The sequence below is a fragment of the Notolepis coatsorum genome (genome assembly GCF_963971535.1).
Source record: "Notolepis coatsorum genome assembly, chromosome: 9".
Taxonomy (NCBI): domain Eukaryota; kingdom Metazoa; phylum Chordata; class Actinopteri; order Aulopiformes; family Paralepididae; genus Notolepis; species Notolepis coatsorum.
In genome coordinates, this window is record NC_140173.1 from 109,229,019 (window position 1) to 109,243,688 (window position 14,670).

Below are 14,670 nucleotides of genomic sequence, written 5' to 3' on the forward strand. Positions count from 1 at the left end.
TATACAGCATGTTTCTGTGTTTTTAGGACGCCTAGAGGGGCGGTTCTCAACCTTTTTTTGTGACCCTGTTTAATTCCCCCCTTTCAGGCTATTTACCGGTAACTTGATTAATGATTGGAAAAGTATTTTGATATCTTGTCATGACCCCACCAAAATCATCTTGTCCCCCAGGTTGAGAACCACTGATCTAGAGCACCAAATGGCCATATGAAACGCAAGCATGATTAGGAATCAAGTTCAAGTTCAAGTTCATACAATACAGTACGGCTCAATACACACAATTGTTAAGGGGATGCAGACCAGAGACAGACGTTTGTCTTGTATTTATGACATACACAACATTTATGGCATAGGGACATACATGACATACTACAGGTATATAGTAATGTTACATTTGTGATATATACAATATGCAAATATACAGTACTGTTACTAGTGATGCACGATATATCGGCCGCCGATATAATATCGGCCGACATGGCAGTTTTTTTACACATCCGTATCGTTCGATATCAAGATAGGGCCGATATTATTTTTTTTTTTTACATGTCTTGGCCATAGTTTTAAAATATCAGTAATTTCTGAAAATAAGTTACAAAAGTTTAATAAAAAAAAAAAAAAAAAAAAAAAATGCGTTTTGGAAAATAGCTCTTTATTTGATAATCATAAAAAAGTGTTTTCTATACAGAGATATCGACATCGGTAAATATCGGTATCGGCCAGAACAGCAATATTAATATCGGTTATCGGTATCGGCCACAATTTTCACATCGGTGCATCACTAACTGTTACCCTTAGATCCTAACAGAGAATATATACATATGATGGGGAGGAGACTGTACATTAGGAGGGGGTGGGTGGGTGCGAGAAAAAATATACATACGGTGGGGAGAGAATATACGGTGGGGAGGAGACCGTCTACAGATACACCTGTGTGATGTTGCTACGGAGTTAAGCTAATAAAGTATACTCACAACCACAGCAGAGGACTCACGTATTTGTACTGTGAAGTAACACGACAATGACAAATGTGTTGTTTCTGTTTTTCTTTTTGACATAGTTGCGGAACACGGAACAAGTTAACAACTCACCACTACAGCAGTAGCCTAGCCAGTCTCTTCAAACTTCCACTCAAAACTTTCTTTTGTTGGGTGGTGCCGCTCATCCCTTTCGTCTGGTTTTCTTTTTAGTGGCCGGCTTACTCCTTCCATTAACGTTATTATGCTAACGTTTGCTAATCGGTATAGCAGGCGTGCGTAACGTTAGTGCAAGCAGGTACATAAGCAGGTGGTGGATGTGACGTCGGTAAACAAGGAGAGAATTGATGCGCGAGGCTGCAAAAAAGGCGACTGTCGTAAGACTCGTGTTTTCTGACATGCGTTTCTACTACTGAATCTACTGCCTGTTCATGGTCTATGCTGAAGGTCGGTCAGACCAAGTTTAAAAGAATAAAAGTGGGGGGGGGGGGCAAGTGGCGCACGGAGATTACGTCCGTCACCAACACCGGGAGACACTAGGATTCGCCTGTTCGAATCCAGCTCCCGGCGTTGCTATCAGCTTGGCTGGCCCCTCACACTGATACAATTGGCCGTATCAGAGGGTGGGAAAGCTGAAGGGTGGGTCCTGGGCGTTGTGGACAGCGACCCCTACAGTTCGGTCGGGGCGCCTGCTCAGCGAGGGCTGGAACTGAGGAGAGATAGTGTGGCCTCCCACACGCTACACTCTCCCCGGTGAGAGCCTGCGCGGCCAGGTTGGCCTGCCCCAGGCTGCACATGCGTCGGAGGAAAGCATGTGACAGTCTCCGGTCTCCCGGACCAACAGTAGGGGAAAGTACGCAACAACCAGGAAGGGTGGGATGGGGAGAGAAAATCAGGAAAAAGGAGGGGAAGAAAGATATAAAAAAAAAAAAAAAAAAAAAAAAAAGTGATTAAATCTATTACTTTTGTCCTTGAACATTTATATGTTTAAAGAGAATGTAGCATATTATATCAGCCTATGATTCCCGCGGGGGTGCGTCATTCCGTCAAAACATCCCCTAACTAAACTTTTTTGTTTCAGGCAAAGTCATTCTTATTTTAACCTCCACTGTATATTTATATTTAATAGCGTTAGCTAAAAGAAAAAGAAAGACAACCCGTATCAGGGTCTGACAGCACAATTACATTTTCATATAACAGGCTGACGGACTCCGGTAGAGCCGTCGCGCCTCCGCTAACCCTTCAATAAGCTTTGTGGTCCGGGCATAAATGTGTCCATAAATCCATTTATTTAGATCCAACACTGTCTGCGATTATTATACATTTCCGACGACGAACTATTAGTGCAATCCTGTCTCTCGAGTCGCTGCGTCCTGCCATTATTGCTCGCAATGACTCTGCTTGGCGCGGCCGCGGTAGGAAAAAAATTCCCTTTTTCATGATATTTGACGCCTCTGATTGGCTCAATTTAGTTTCAATCTGTATGCATCTACAAATCATATTATACCAGGTAGCCAATTGACGGGAAATCCATCCGACTCCGAATCAAATTGACGGAAATCCGTCCCAAGATGGAACGCTTTAATGCCTGCAGTCATGAAGATCTCTCTAAAGATTGCTTATTCTTTTTCAGGATATCATTCATTCATTCAACATGGAAAATAAATAGATAAATAAAACACAACTCTTAACAAAGTCTTAGTGGATTAAGACCAAAACAACTATTCTGTATTCCATAGAAAGGTCAGTGAAGCTCAGACCTGAATGTGATGCATGAGAGAGTCTGGGTGCTCCGGGTCCATGTGGCTCCTGCCCTGGAGGTCAGGCAGGGAGAGTCCACTCAGCTGGTCCATCAGAGCCTCCACATCCCTGAGGCTCACCAGACTCACGCCCCGGCCGACTGGTTCCCTCCGGGGGCCAGGACTACTGACTGCCTGAGAGGAATCATTCTCACGGGGAACCGCTGTGGGAGTAGAATTAGATTTACAGTGAATATTTTTCTTCCAACGTTTGATTTGATCAGGAAAATTAATGTAAATGAATTATCATTTAAAGGTGCACTATGTAGTTTTGGGAATGTCACAGTGAAGGTTTTCTGAGGTATATTTTCACAACTGTCCTCAGATGACAAGTGGGTCCCTGCAACACTGTTAGAAAGCTAGAAAGGTACCTGAAAAAGGTACTGTTTCATTGTTTACAAATGCAGGGAGGCAGGACTTTATATATTCTTATGTTTGGTTCACAGTGGCTCAAAATAATTTTTTTCTTTTCTTTTTTTAAATGATGATGATATAAGAATAATTCTAAGAAATAGATATCTTTTGTACACTGACAGGCTCTGCAAATGTAAACAAATCCGCCCTCCACCGAAACTGCATAGTGCCTCTTCAACAAAGAATGTTCCCAGCTTTTTTCTCAGCAATTCGTCTGTTGCAAAAACACCTACCTCTGTTGCGGAACCTCTCCCCTCTCTCTGTGGCTTCTTCCTGTTCTTCATTCTCTCGTCCACCCCTCTCCTCCCCCTCTGCCTCCTGTTTCTCCACCAGGGTGGTGGAGGAGTGGATGGAGACGCTGCCTCTCTCCAGGGACTCCCAGCTGGCTGTGACGGGTTGGCTGAGCTGGGCCGTCACCTCCCTCACTTGCCGGGATAGGACCTGGAGCTCCTCCAGCTGGTCTGGGAGAGGCCGGAACTCCTCGTCCCACTCCCCGCTGCTGACGCACCGAGGCCGGGGAAGGATGCTGGTGGAGCGGATGAAGGTGGAGGAGGAGGAGGGGGCAAACGAACCGTGCTGATGGTGGTGACTGACACCCTTGTTACGACTGGAGAGGTTTGTTCTACCTTGAGCTTTACTGTAGTCCAGGCTCTCCAAGTATAAACCGATGGGGTCTGTCGAGGAGAAGGGGCTACTGGAGAGAAGGCCGTCTGAAGACTTGGAGAGGCCACGCTGCTCAGATAACCTATGACCTACAGTCCCCCTCTCTCTGGTGTTCCGAGTCCCTGACCGCCCTGCACAACTCGAGGATAAATCCAAACCTGATAGGTTGGTAGAGCTACAGAGGCGGTCGAGCTCTATCCCTGAGTCCTGGAGACCTGGGTCTGTCTGGAGGAGAGAGCCACCTCGCAGCTCAGAGCTATCCCACTCACTGACCACCCTTCCTGGCTTCAGTGGGTAGGTGTAGTCCAGGAGTGCCTGGTACTCCCTGTCCGGGTCCCAGCGTGGAGAGCCTCTGTCTGGGGACGGGGGCAGAGTTTTGGGGATGGCACAGGCCCAGTAGTTTGCCTGATAAGGGGACATGGTGTGGAGGGCAGGCGTCACACGTTCCTTAAGGTAACCTATGGAGGAGCTCAAGTGGGTCTCCCCTCCTTCCCCACCCCTCCCACCTGACCTGAAGTCAGTTGGCCTGGACCTGGAGTGGTGTGGGTTGGCGGTGTAGGTAGGCGAGAGGAGAGTGGAGGTCAATTGAGGGCTGAGGGGGGAAGTTAGAAGATGAACCTCCAGTGGTGGGCTGGAGAGGCTGCGTCGGCCGGATCTCGTGCCCACGTAAGGTGAGCCAATGGTAGGCTCTTCATGGTTCAGCCGGCTCCTTAGGTCCGAAACACCTAGGGACGAGGCGAGGTCTTCTGTTGAGAAAGGTGACATGGTAGCCCGAGAGAAGTTGAGGCTGTCTGGGGTCACCTCTTCACTTCCTGTGGAGTAGAAGTCTATGTCTGTATGCTGGCGACATTCTTCTGTGCCGATACCACGCCACTGTCTCTCCTATGGGGAAAAGGGGGGATATAAATATAGCTTTATTAATGCTGGTTCACTGTGATCTAATCCTAACAATCTATATGAAAGAAATATTGAATTAATTGCAAAGCTATGGGACGTCAAGATTGAGAAAAGCTACGGTTTTCAGCTGCATTTCTGGCACATGATCTTCCTGATCAACCCGTGTGTCAGTCCTCTCTCACCATCTCTGGTTGCTCCCGTGTGTTGGACTTCTTCAAGATGGACGTCTGTTGTTCTGAACCGAACAGCGGTTTCCTTGCTACATACTGCCTCCTGTCAGTCAAATAGCTGGAGGTAGGTGCCATGGTAACACTTTTCCTAGCACCTCCCCTTTCCCTTCCCCTATCCCTCTCCCTTTCCTTGACCGTGTCTCTGAGGTTCTGCGTTGCCATGCCGGCGTGTGTAAACTCTGGGATCCCAGTCTTCCGCCGCCTGCTGCAGTCCTTGGTCTCCATGGGAGACACACGTCCGGGGAAGGTCCCGTCAACTCCCAGCATCATGGTCCCGAGGCGACGCACGGCGACACAACACGTGTTCACGGCAACTTCTGGAATGACATGGTGAGTCAGTCAAGATTAGGGATGGGTACCGAATTCGGTACTTTTAAAGGTACTTACCGAAACACGTCGGTACTACCGAGTATCGATTCATGTGAGATACCGTTAAAAAAAAAATTTAAATTAAAAATTATTTATTTTTTTACACTTTTTATTTAATTTTTTTTACACTTTTTTTTTCATGTCAACGTTCACACGCACAATATACGCTTACCTAGGATTTGACTTGATTCAACAACAAAGCAGTCGGGGCAATGGCAAGCCGAAAACTGTCGAAAATGTGGTTATTTGAAGTTTGGATTCAGGGTTCTTACACCTTTTCCAAAGCAAAATTCAAACACATTTCAAGCTTTTTCAATGTGCATTTTCAAGCTTTTCCAGCATCTTATTAAATAATAATTTATAATAATATTAATTAAATATTTACTCAAAATGATAATTTTACTTCTTCCATCACATTAAATCAGATGTTATTGTGCTATAAACAACCAAAATGATGTAGACTTGGCATCCTATATAACCTGGCTGAGCCAATATGAAACAATCACTTAAATAATCACCAGATAAAACTTCAATTTCAATCAAATATTTACTGAAAATGTGCAAAAGAAGAGCCTTAACATGTATACAAAATCAAATCAACCTAGGATTTTTATGTGTTCAGTTGGTACGTCCCAGCAGGGACCAGGATGTAAGCTATATGATTGCCTGTGTTATTTGTTGCAATACAGACGCACAGTTAGTTGACGCACGTTCTATTCTCCTCTCTTGTTATTTCACACAAACAGCTACCCCTAGTAGCTGCCTGGCTTCTTATGTTGCCGACATATCCTACAGAACATTCCTTAAAATAGAAAGAATTGATTTGCTTGTTAGCCATGTTGATCACAGCGAAACCACAGCTCCGATGCATAATGGCGTTAGCTAAACAAAACTTGTTTGAAGGTAAATTGGCTTTCAGTGTCTGTGGCAACGCTAGCTCACTAGCTTGCTAACGTCTTAAAAAATTAAATAAGAAGCTTGCTCACGTTAGCTCGCTAACGTTACTGGGATTAAAGCAAGCTTTTCAGTGTTAAACGGAGTGCGTTGCGGTGGCGATTGAATGGAACTCAATTGACTCAGATCATCTTTAGCTTCGTAGGCATATTTATTTCTCAGGCGGGGCGAGATGCGGTCGTAGTGCCGCTATATATATCAACAACAATCATTGACAAATAATAGACCGGAACAGGAATGGAAAGGAAACGTCAGTGACGTCACGTACTGGATTTACTACATGGCCCTCTGTAGAACACAAATGAGTAAGGGCGCACATAATAATAATACATTTAACATTCAGGAGGGGCGGGGGTGCCGTTGGCGGGGCGGGCATGAGAGTGGCGAGGCTCGAGAGAGGATTCCTCTTCATTTTGCATGAAAGGCGATCTCCAAAATTGTATTTCTTTATCTAAAAACCTATTCAGTCAGATAGCGATTTATTATGAAAGTATATACAGTGCCATTACAATTTCAATAACTTTCCAGCACTTTATACACAATTCAAGCATTTTCCAAACCTTGAAAACACCACATTGAAATACAAGCATTTTCAAGGATTTCCAGCACCCGTACGAACGCTGTTGGATTATAATTTTTTTCACAACTGAGGTAGGTAGATTACATTTTTACAGACTAAAGTACAGAAAAAAGGTACCGTTGGGTACCGGTATCGATTCACAGGTACCGGTATGGTACCGTATCAGTTCAAATGTGAACGGTTCCCATCCCTAGTCAAGATGTTTCTCCATCAAATGTTATGGCAGGTATGGTGGACATGAGAAGCAATACATTGGTAAATCAATATAATCACAAAAAACTAAAGTATAAATTGATCATGTAAACCTATTGACATTAAGTCTTATGACAGACACTAGTGCGTTGCCCGTTCAGTATGCGTGTCTGTTCCGTGCAGCGTTCTTGAGAACCACTCATCCGACCGACTTCACACTCGACGCTGCACTTTCCTGGGTTGTCAGCAATACACATGCCAAGTATGAATTTGATCAGATGTGCGGTTCTCGAGATATGCGATGGACAGAGAGAACAGACATATATAGTAAATACATACAGACAGCAGAGAGAGATCCCTTCCTTTAGCCTATAGTTAGGGTTACTTACTGAGTAGATTTCCTCTACTGTTTTGATATCACCAAGCAGCAGTCCCACTAAGCATCAGATTGAGTTCATGTGAGTGTAATGATATGTTTGCTCCTTGGCAGACTCACCTGACTGATCTCATTAAGACTGCATGCTCAGACTTGCCTGTGCTTGCTGGGGAGGAGAACACTGCTCTTTGTCCACTCCTCCCACCTCAGTGGCAGTGTGGGCCAGAGCCATAGTTTGACCATTGTGCTTTTCAGCTGCCTATTCATAATTCTGCTGCATGCCCAGTTAGGGCTGGGTATCGAAATGTTATACTTTTTCGGTATCGGTCAAATTGCTTCAATACTATTGAGTATCAAAAAATGCGGTGGTATAAAAATTTGGTATCGAATGACACAGTGTCATTAAGTAGTTAATCTCTCATGGTTTGTTACAAGATATAACATTTCTTTTGTTCAACCACAATCCAAAATCATCCAAAATGTAACAAGCCTCCAATTGGCTCACACAGCACGTGAACCGAGATAGAAATTGAAAACTACTCAATCATCAGAAATGACAGGAACAAGTATGGAGTTGGTGTCTGCATGTACATACACAAAGATACCAAATTCATTAACCGTGGTGGAGAGAATAAAAGCTAGCATTTAATGGTAGTGTCTGGTTAAGAGCGAAGGATAATGGATGGATTATCCATTGGGGGGTCCAGGGCGGGGGGTGCGAGCAAGAGCATATGTGTGTAGGGGAATAGATAGCAGGTATTAGGGGTATATCTTGTATAAGACATTTATCCAAACGGTGAGTTAACTGATGTACACTGTTTTACAATGCTTGTATATCTAATCGTGTGTTGTCATGTTTGTTTATGTGTTTGTTTAAAAAATAATAAAAAAATAAAATACAAATTCATTAACCGTTCATGATCTGAATCATAATACAATTGAAACGGTATGGGTTGAAATTTTGTTCGAAAGGGCTAAGACCGTACTAGTCGGCACAATCTACAGACCACCAGAACAGAGTGGCTTTTATGATACACTTGATGGGTGTTTAGCTGGGGTTGAAGATGTAGGAAAATGATTGGGGACTGGAACACGGATATGTGACGAAAAGAAGCACCCATTTCCAAGTCCTTCAGTAGGTTTTGTGATCTGCACAGTGTCAGCCAGCTAATCACCCAACCCACAAGAGTGTGTGATTCAACACAAACTACCATTGATCTCATTCTGACCTCTGACAAGTCCAGGATCTCCAATAATGGGGTTATAGCATGCGGATTAAGCGATCATTATATGATTCTGTACTCGCAAAAAGCTAAAACAAAAGGCCGGCTGTCACAAAACATTCACATCTAGGGACCTCAAAACCTACTCTAGCAAGACCTTTAACCAAGAACTGGAGAGCCTAGACTGGTCAGATGAGCTCAGTGGTACACTAGTTGAAGAAACATGGCTTCAATGGATTCAAAACCAAATTCTCAACAATACTAAACAACATGGCCCCCCTAAGAACCACCAGGGTTAAAAATCGCGCTGAGCCATAGATGCACTCAGACATACTGACCGCTATGAAACCAGAGACAAAGAAATTCTCTGAACTTCATAAAAGTCAGTCAAAGCGTGCCCAAAAGCTCAAACAATGATCTCCAAGCCGACGTGGTTGAACTCAAACAACAAAGAAACAGAAGTAAACACCATGATCAAATCTGCAAAATAATAATTCATCAATGAAAAAACTGAGGAAAACAAAAACAAACCCTGTGAACTTTGGAAATTAATCAACAACCAACTAGGCTGCAGTAAAAAACTAAAAACCAGATTTACAAACATAAACATAAAGAGAGAAAACACTCTCATCACAGACAAGCTGGATGTGGCCAATTACGTAAAAAAAAATCTTTACAAACATAGCCACAACACTGGTTAATAAACTACCCTCCCACTCAGGGCATTTGGGGGTAGAACACATCATAGCCTTCTACAAAAACCTAGGGGTCCGCAAAGACGACTTCAAACTTGAAATGGTAACAACAGATGAAGTACTCAAAAAACTGAGCGCCCTCCAACCTAACAAGGCCACTGGCCATGACTCAGCAGCCGCCATCACCCCAGTCATCACCCACATAATAAACCTCTCCATAAAACGTTAGGTTATGACTAGGGATGCACGATAATTATCGGGCCGATAATTATCGGGCCGATATCAGCAATTATGACGTCATCCCGATAAACTCGATAACGTTATTGATAGCTCCGATAACATATAATACATTTTTTGGTTAAAAGAAATCCGGTGTGGGTGGATTTGGATGAAGGGCGCTTGTTTTTATTATAGCCTCCTCCCGTTTTGCCAGTACTGTGGTAAAACTGATAGCGTGTGGTTTAGGAACAGGGAGTTTTTCACAAATCGAGCGCTCCCTTTCTTGGCTGTGACGTAGTCACGTTACATTCGGAGACAGACAGTCGATCTGCCAATTACGTCCCACGGCTTGCACCCACCTCTTCTTCTTACCACCAATCAGAAGCTCTCGTTCGTTTATTTACCTCCGGATTGTCAGCCATTACTCTACTCGGAGCTAACGTTATCTCCCCGCCAGCCACATTGACAAGTACCAGCGCTTATACATTACTGGCAAATGTCTTGTTGCACGTGTGGCAACGAGCGTCGTCAGCATCGACTTTAGTAAAATAGACCCAGACTTTTGAACATTTCGTTTTCTCCGCCATTATGAGAGCAGAGCTGTCTGTACTGAGTCGGCAGCGCAGCACCCGTGTGAGTGCGTGTGTGTGTGTGTGTGTGTGTGTGTGAGTGAGTGTGTGTGTGTGTGGGAGGGAGCCCGCTCGCAGGCAGAGACAGAGGCAGGAGAGATAATAGACAACGGCCAACAAGATTAGTTTGCAACGTTTAAATTCCTCAAAAAAAACCTCCATAATTTCTCGAGTACCGATAGCAGTACCGATGACGTCGGAGCTTATAAATACTAAAAAAAAAAAAAATTGATAAAAAAATATATATATATACAGTTAAAAAAAATATTATAATACAATAAATATCGGTTATCGGTATCGGCTTGAGGAGCATAAAGTTATCGGTATCGGTGTCAAAAAATCAATATCGTGCATCCCTAGTTATGACTATAACCAAGTTCTGTTAGTAGTGGTGACGCTCGGCGTCACTCATGCACTGTCCTCGCACGTGCACGCGCACTGAATAAAAGACCACAATGTACCTTTATATCCCAATATTTGTCTGACCACACCCCTATCAGCTTCCCATATAGCAGACCGTGGCCTGACCCCACGACTACACACACGCACAACCCGCATGCCACCCGGGAACGAACGGAGGGAACAACCTCGTTACTGCCCCCAGAATCACGGGGTCAAGGGCAAACCCAACCCCGTGGCAAGGCCGTAGCAGCGGAGCGCGAAGGAAGACCCAGACCCACTGAAGGGACTGGATCCCCTGGAAAACGGGGGCCCGGAGAGGTCAATGACGCCAGGCATCAAGACCCCACCAGGCGGTCACTTAGTGACACTGCCCCCCACATCGCCAGCGTATTCGGATAAGGCCCCTCTTCTCCAAGAGCGGGCCCTTTCCCCCCAATAGCACACCGCCTGGCACACTGACCCTGCAGAACAGGCAGTCAGCATGGCCGTAAGCACACAAAAAAGGTTAACCAACGGAAGCAGGCAGCGCACCGGGGAAAACCAGGCAACAGGCTGTAACCCGAGCCTGGAGCACTGCGGATGAGACAGCCGCCAAAGGAGTCAGCTGAGAACAGCCCCCCCGGCGGAAGGGGCGTATGCTGGCATTGTTGCATGACCAAGCCTCTATTTAAAAAAAACCCACCCAGAGGGGTTGAGGCAGAGAAGGCTGACATGCTTGGCAGACGTCATGAACGTGCAGGGGCACCCTCAACCGGGTAACCCGGGAGTTGACACTGCTCCAACACACCAGGGAATCAACCACCTTGGCGTTACCCAATGCGGTGGTTGTTCCTATAACCCCTCAAGAAAAAACTCCAAAACACACCTGCGGGTATACACTGGCTACACCGTAGTACAAGTGTTTCAGTTTTCAAAAAAGGGTTATCCCAGGCCTACGGGTCGACGAAACATTACTTCGGACCGGGCCCGGCGATACGGGAAGCACAGGGTCACCAGAGGAGGTCAAAGACCACCCCAACAGGCCCCTCTTCGCCATGCGTGAGAGAGGAGCGAAAAGAATGGAGAACCAGCCCCAAGCACACCGTACTTGGTATTCCCAGGCGGTCTCCCAACCAAGTACTAACCAGGACCAACCTGCGTAGCGGCAGAGATCTGACGAGATCGAGCGTGTACAGGTTGGCATGGCCGTAAGCCATTACGACAGTGCAGAGTACAAAATGTACCCAACCAGGGTCTCCATAGCGCTTAACCCTGTGACACCCGGACCGACCTGGCACTTTTCCCCCTGAAAAAAGCCCAAGTCCCTCAGGGTACCAGAACAGCAGATCTGCATCCCCGGCGGACAACGGGTTTAACTGATCCGGACCAGCGTGACCAGAACCAGTCCCGTGCCCTAACCACGCCGACATGCCTACTCCAGGAGAAGGGGCAGATATGCGTGTTGATCTTAAACATGAAAAGAAGGCGCCACCCAGACGTTCAGTGCGAACCGCGCCCGGTGGCCCACCCCCAGGGCGTGAGACCCCTCTACATATGTTCAGATCCATTCCGTCATCATCCCCCAGATATGAAACGAGAATCCGTCGACAACCAACACAGGTCGTCGGAAGAGGAAAAACCTCCATCCCAGTTGCTTTATAAAAACGCTGTTTTAACCTCAAGCAACCAAGGCGTGCCAGTCATTCGCCTGATCTTCAACAGAACACCCCGAGCTAGCACTATGCGTGTGTCGGGACACAACCACATCAATGAACAGGCTATTTAGACCTGTCATTGAATCCCCAAGGCGCCCAGGGGAACGACAAGAGGGGTGTGATGCTTCCTAACTCCAACTCTTTTTAATAGAAAAGAAGGAAGCACCAACAGCATGTATCCCAGTCTACACAGCCGGGGGTAAAATTTTTTTACATTTTTACATTCCACCACCCTCCCATAGAGAGGAGACGGAAATCCCCAAAGAGACTTCCCACACGAGCTGTACAGATTGAAAAGAATATATTGCACCTTGAGCCATGTAAAAGTTTGGTTTTAGGGCTCTCCGGGGAGGAGGCACTGAACCAGTGGCGGCTCGCCACTAGGGGCGCTCGGGCGCCGCCCCCCCTCAGGAACTACCCTGGTTATATGAGAGAACAAGAAAAATAAGTTTTTAGTTTTTAGTTTTATAGCCCTATAAATAATATAAACATGTTTAAAATGAATAATATTTACTCATTTTAAGTATGTTTGTATTTCCAATGCACAATATAACGTTATTATCGCAATTAAAAAACACTCGTTTTCCAGAGCAGGAAGTGACATCACGTTTTTTTTATTTTTTTTTTTCGTATTTCTCGGCCCGGGCTATACGCGATAGCGCTCTGAGTGCGCATCACAGTTTGATCGCTGTATCCGTCACAGCCAATCAGTGCATAACGCGTTGTGCGTTGAAATATGACTATTATGTTGGAATCCGGGCGCGATTTAAAGCGGTCTAGCCAGTAGCGTCAAGAATATCTGTAGCCGCATTTCGCGGAGACGCTCTCTGATTGGCCGACGCCAGTATTTTTTTCCGTAGCAGAATTTCACAGAGACGATCTCTGATTGGCCGAATCCAATTTCTAATGTTCCAATTCTAGGTTATTCCGGCTAGGTTGGTTCCTAGGTTGGTCCTAGGTTGGTCGGTGGAGATAGTTGTGTTGTTGTGAGAATGATGCAGGCAGCTGTTTGTCTTAGACGAGCGTGCCGTGACTGCAAGTTCTTTAGACTGTTAAGCTTAGGCACTCTTTCAAAGTTGGTTAAGGTTAGAGTTTGTCTTAGAGCATGGCGATAGAACGCCAGGTAGTTTGCAGTCTGTTCGAGCGGAAATGGACAAAGGAATGTACTTGTGTTGTGCTAATGAGCTAACACTTGGCTAACAAGCTATATGGCGGATTATACACGTTTATCAAGCTCTCCTGCCCTGGACGTTTCAACTAAACAGTGAGTCTCTCTCTCTCTCTCTCTCTCTCTCTCTCTCTCTGTGGTTAACGTTAACGTTTGTAAATATTTTTTTTAGGAGCAGTACTGTTAGGCTACTGCTGGCCATTCATGAAGCGAGACATTGCTGATTGTTTATTTATTTTATAACACAAGACTATGACTACCAACTGCCTAGCCAGCCGTGTATCAATCTTGGATGCAATAATAACGTTACTTACCACACTGACTATGTCGATGGCTCATTGATTTAACTACTGCAGCTCTCTCGGATTGAAAATACGTGGATTATGGCTTCAAGTTTCTTTAATAGTTGTCATACAGAAGTACAGAATACTTTCATACAAAATGCTTCTTACTGTTACGCTCCAGAGACTGTGCTAGACAAGATAGTATCAAATAACATAGTATAGCATGTAATTTAGAAGAAGAAAATGAGGTCACAGTGTTCGGTATAGACATATGTACAATGTTCTGAGTTACCATATAATATACAATACTATGCAGTGTGCTAATGTACAGTACTATATAGTGCAAAGCAGAAATGGGATGAGGTACAATTTAGGTACAATTTACAGTAAGGTGTACGAGTTGTAGTGCAATCCTTCATCAATAAATATAAAGTGTGGGGAGTGGGTGCTACAGTGTGTTTGTTTAAAGTGGGTGTGTGCTATAAAGTGTGTGGAGTGGGTGCTACAGTGTGTTTGTTTAAAGTGAGTGTGTGCGTGTGGATGTGTGTGCTATGTGCGTTTGGTGGTTGTTGTTGTGTAGTGTTCATTGTTCGTTTAGCAGCCTGATGGCCTGGGGATAGAAGCTTCTTCTGAGTCTTTCTGTGCTCGCCTTGAGACTCCGGTATCGCTTGCCTGACCGCAGCAGTTCAAAGAGGCAGTTGTTCGGGTGACTGGAGTCTTTAATGATTCTCTTAGCCTTGCCCTTGCAACGCTTGTTGTAAATGTTCTGGAGGGTGGGGAGCCCCCCTCCAATTGTGCGTTCGGCTGAACGTGTCACTCTTTGTAGTCTGCTTCGGTCTTGTGCAGTGCTATTCCCAAACCAGGAGGTGATGTTGCCAGTCAAGATGCTCTCTATTGTACATGAG

The 14,670-nt window shown here is 45.3% G+C and overlaps 1 protein-coding gene across 1 annotated transcript in view; it reads right to left on the reverse strand.

Annotated features, from left to right (window-relative positions):
• cep68 (centrosomal protein 68) overlaps positions 1 to 14,670 on the reverse strand; it is a 73,524-nt gene that overhangs the window by 32,917 nt on the left and 25,937 nt on the right. The window contains exons 2-4 of the mRNA XM_084321141.1: positions 4,933 to 5,297; positions 3,424 to 4,735; positions 2,738 to 2,940 (exon numbers count right to left, since the gene is read on the reverse strand). Coding sequence (XP_084177267.1) covers positions 2,738 to 2,940; positions 3,424 to 4,735; positions 4,933 to 5,250 — 1,833 coding nt within the window. The 5' untranslated portion in view covers positions 5,251 to 5,297. The remainder of the gene's footprint in view (positions 1 to 2,737; positions 2,941 to 3,423; positions 4,736 to 4,932; positions 5,298 to 14,670) is intronic.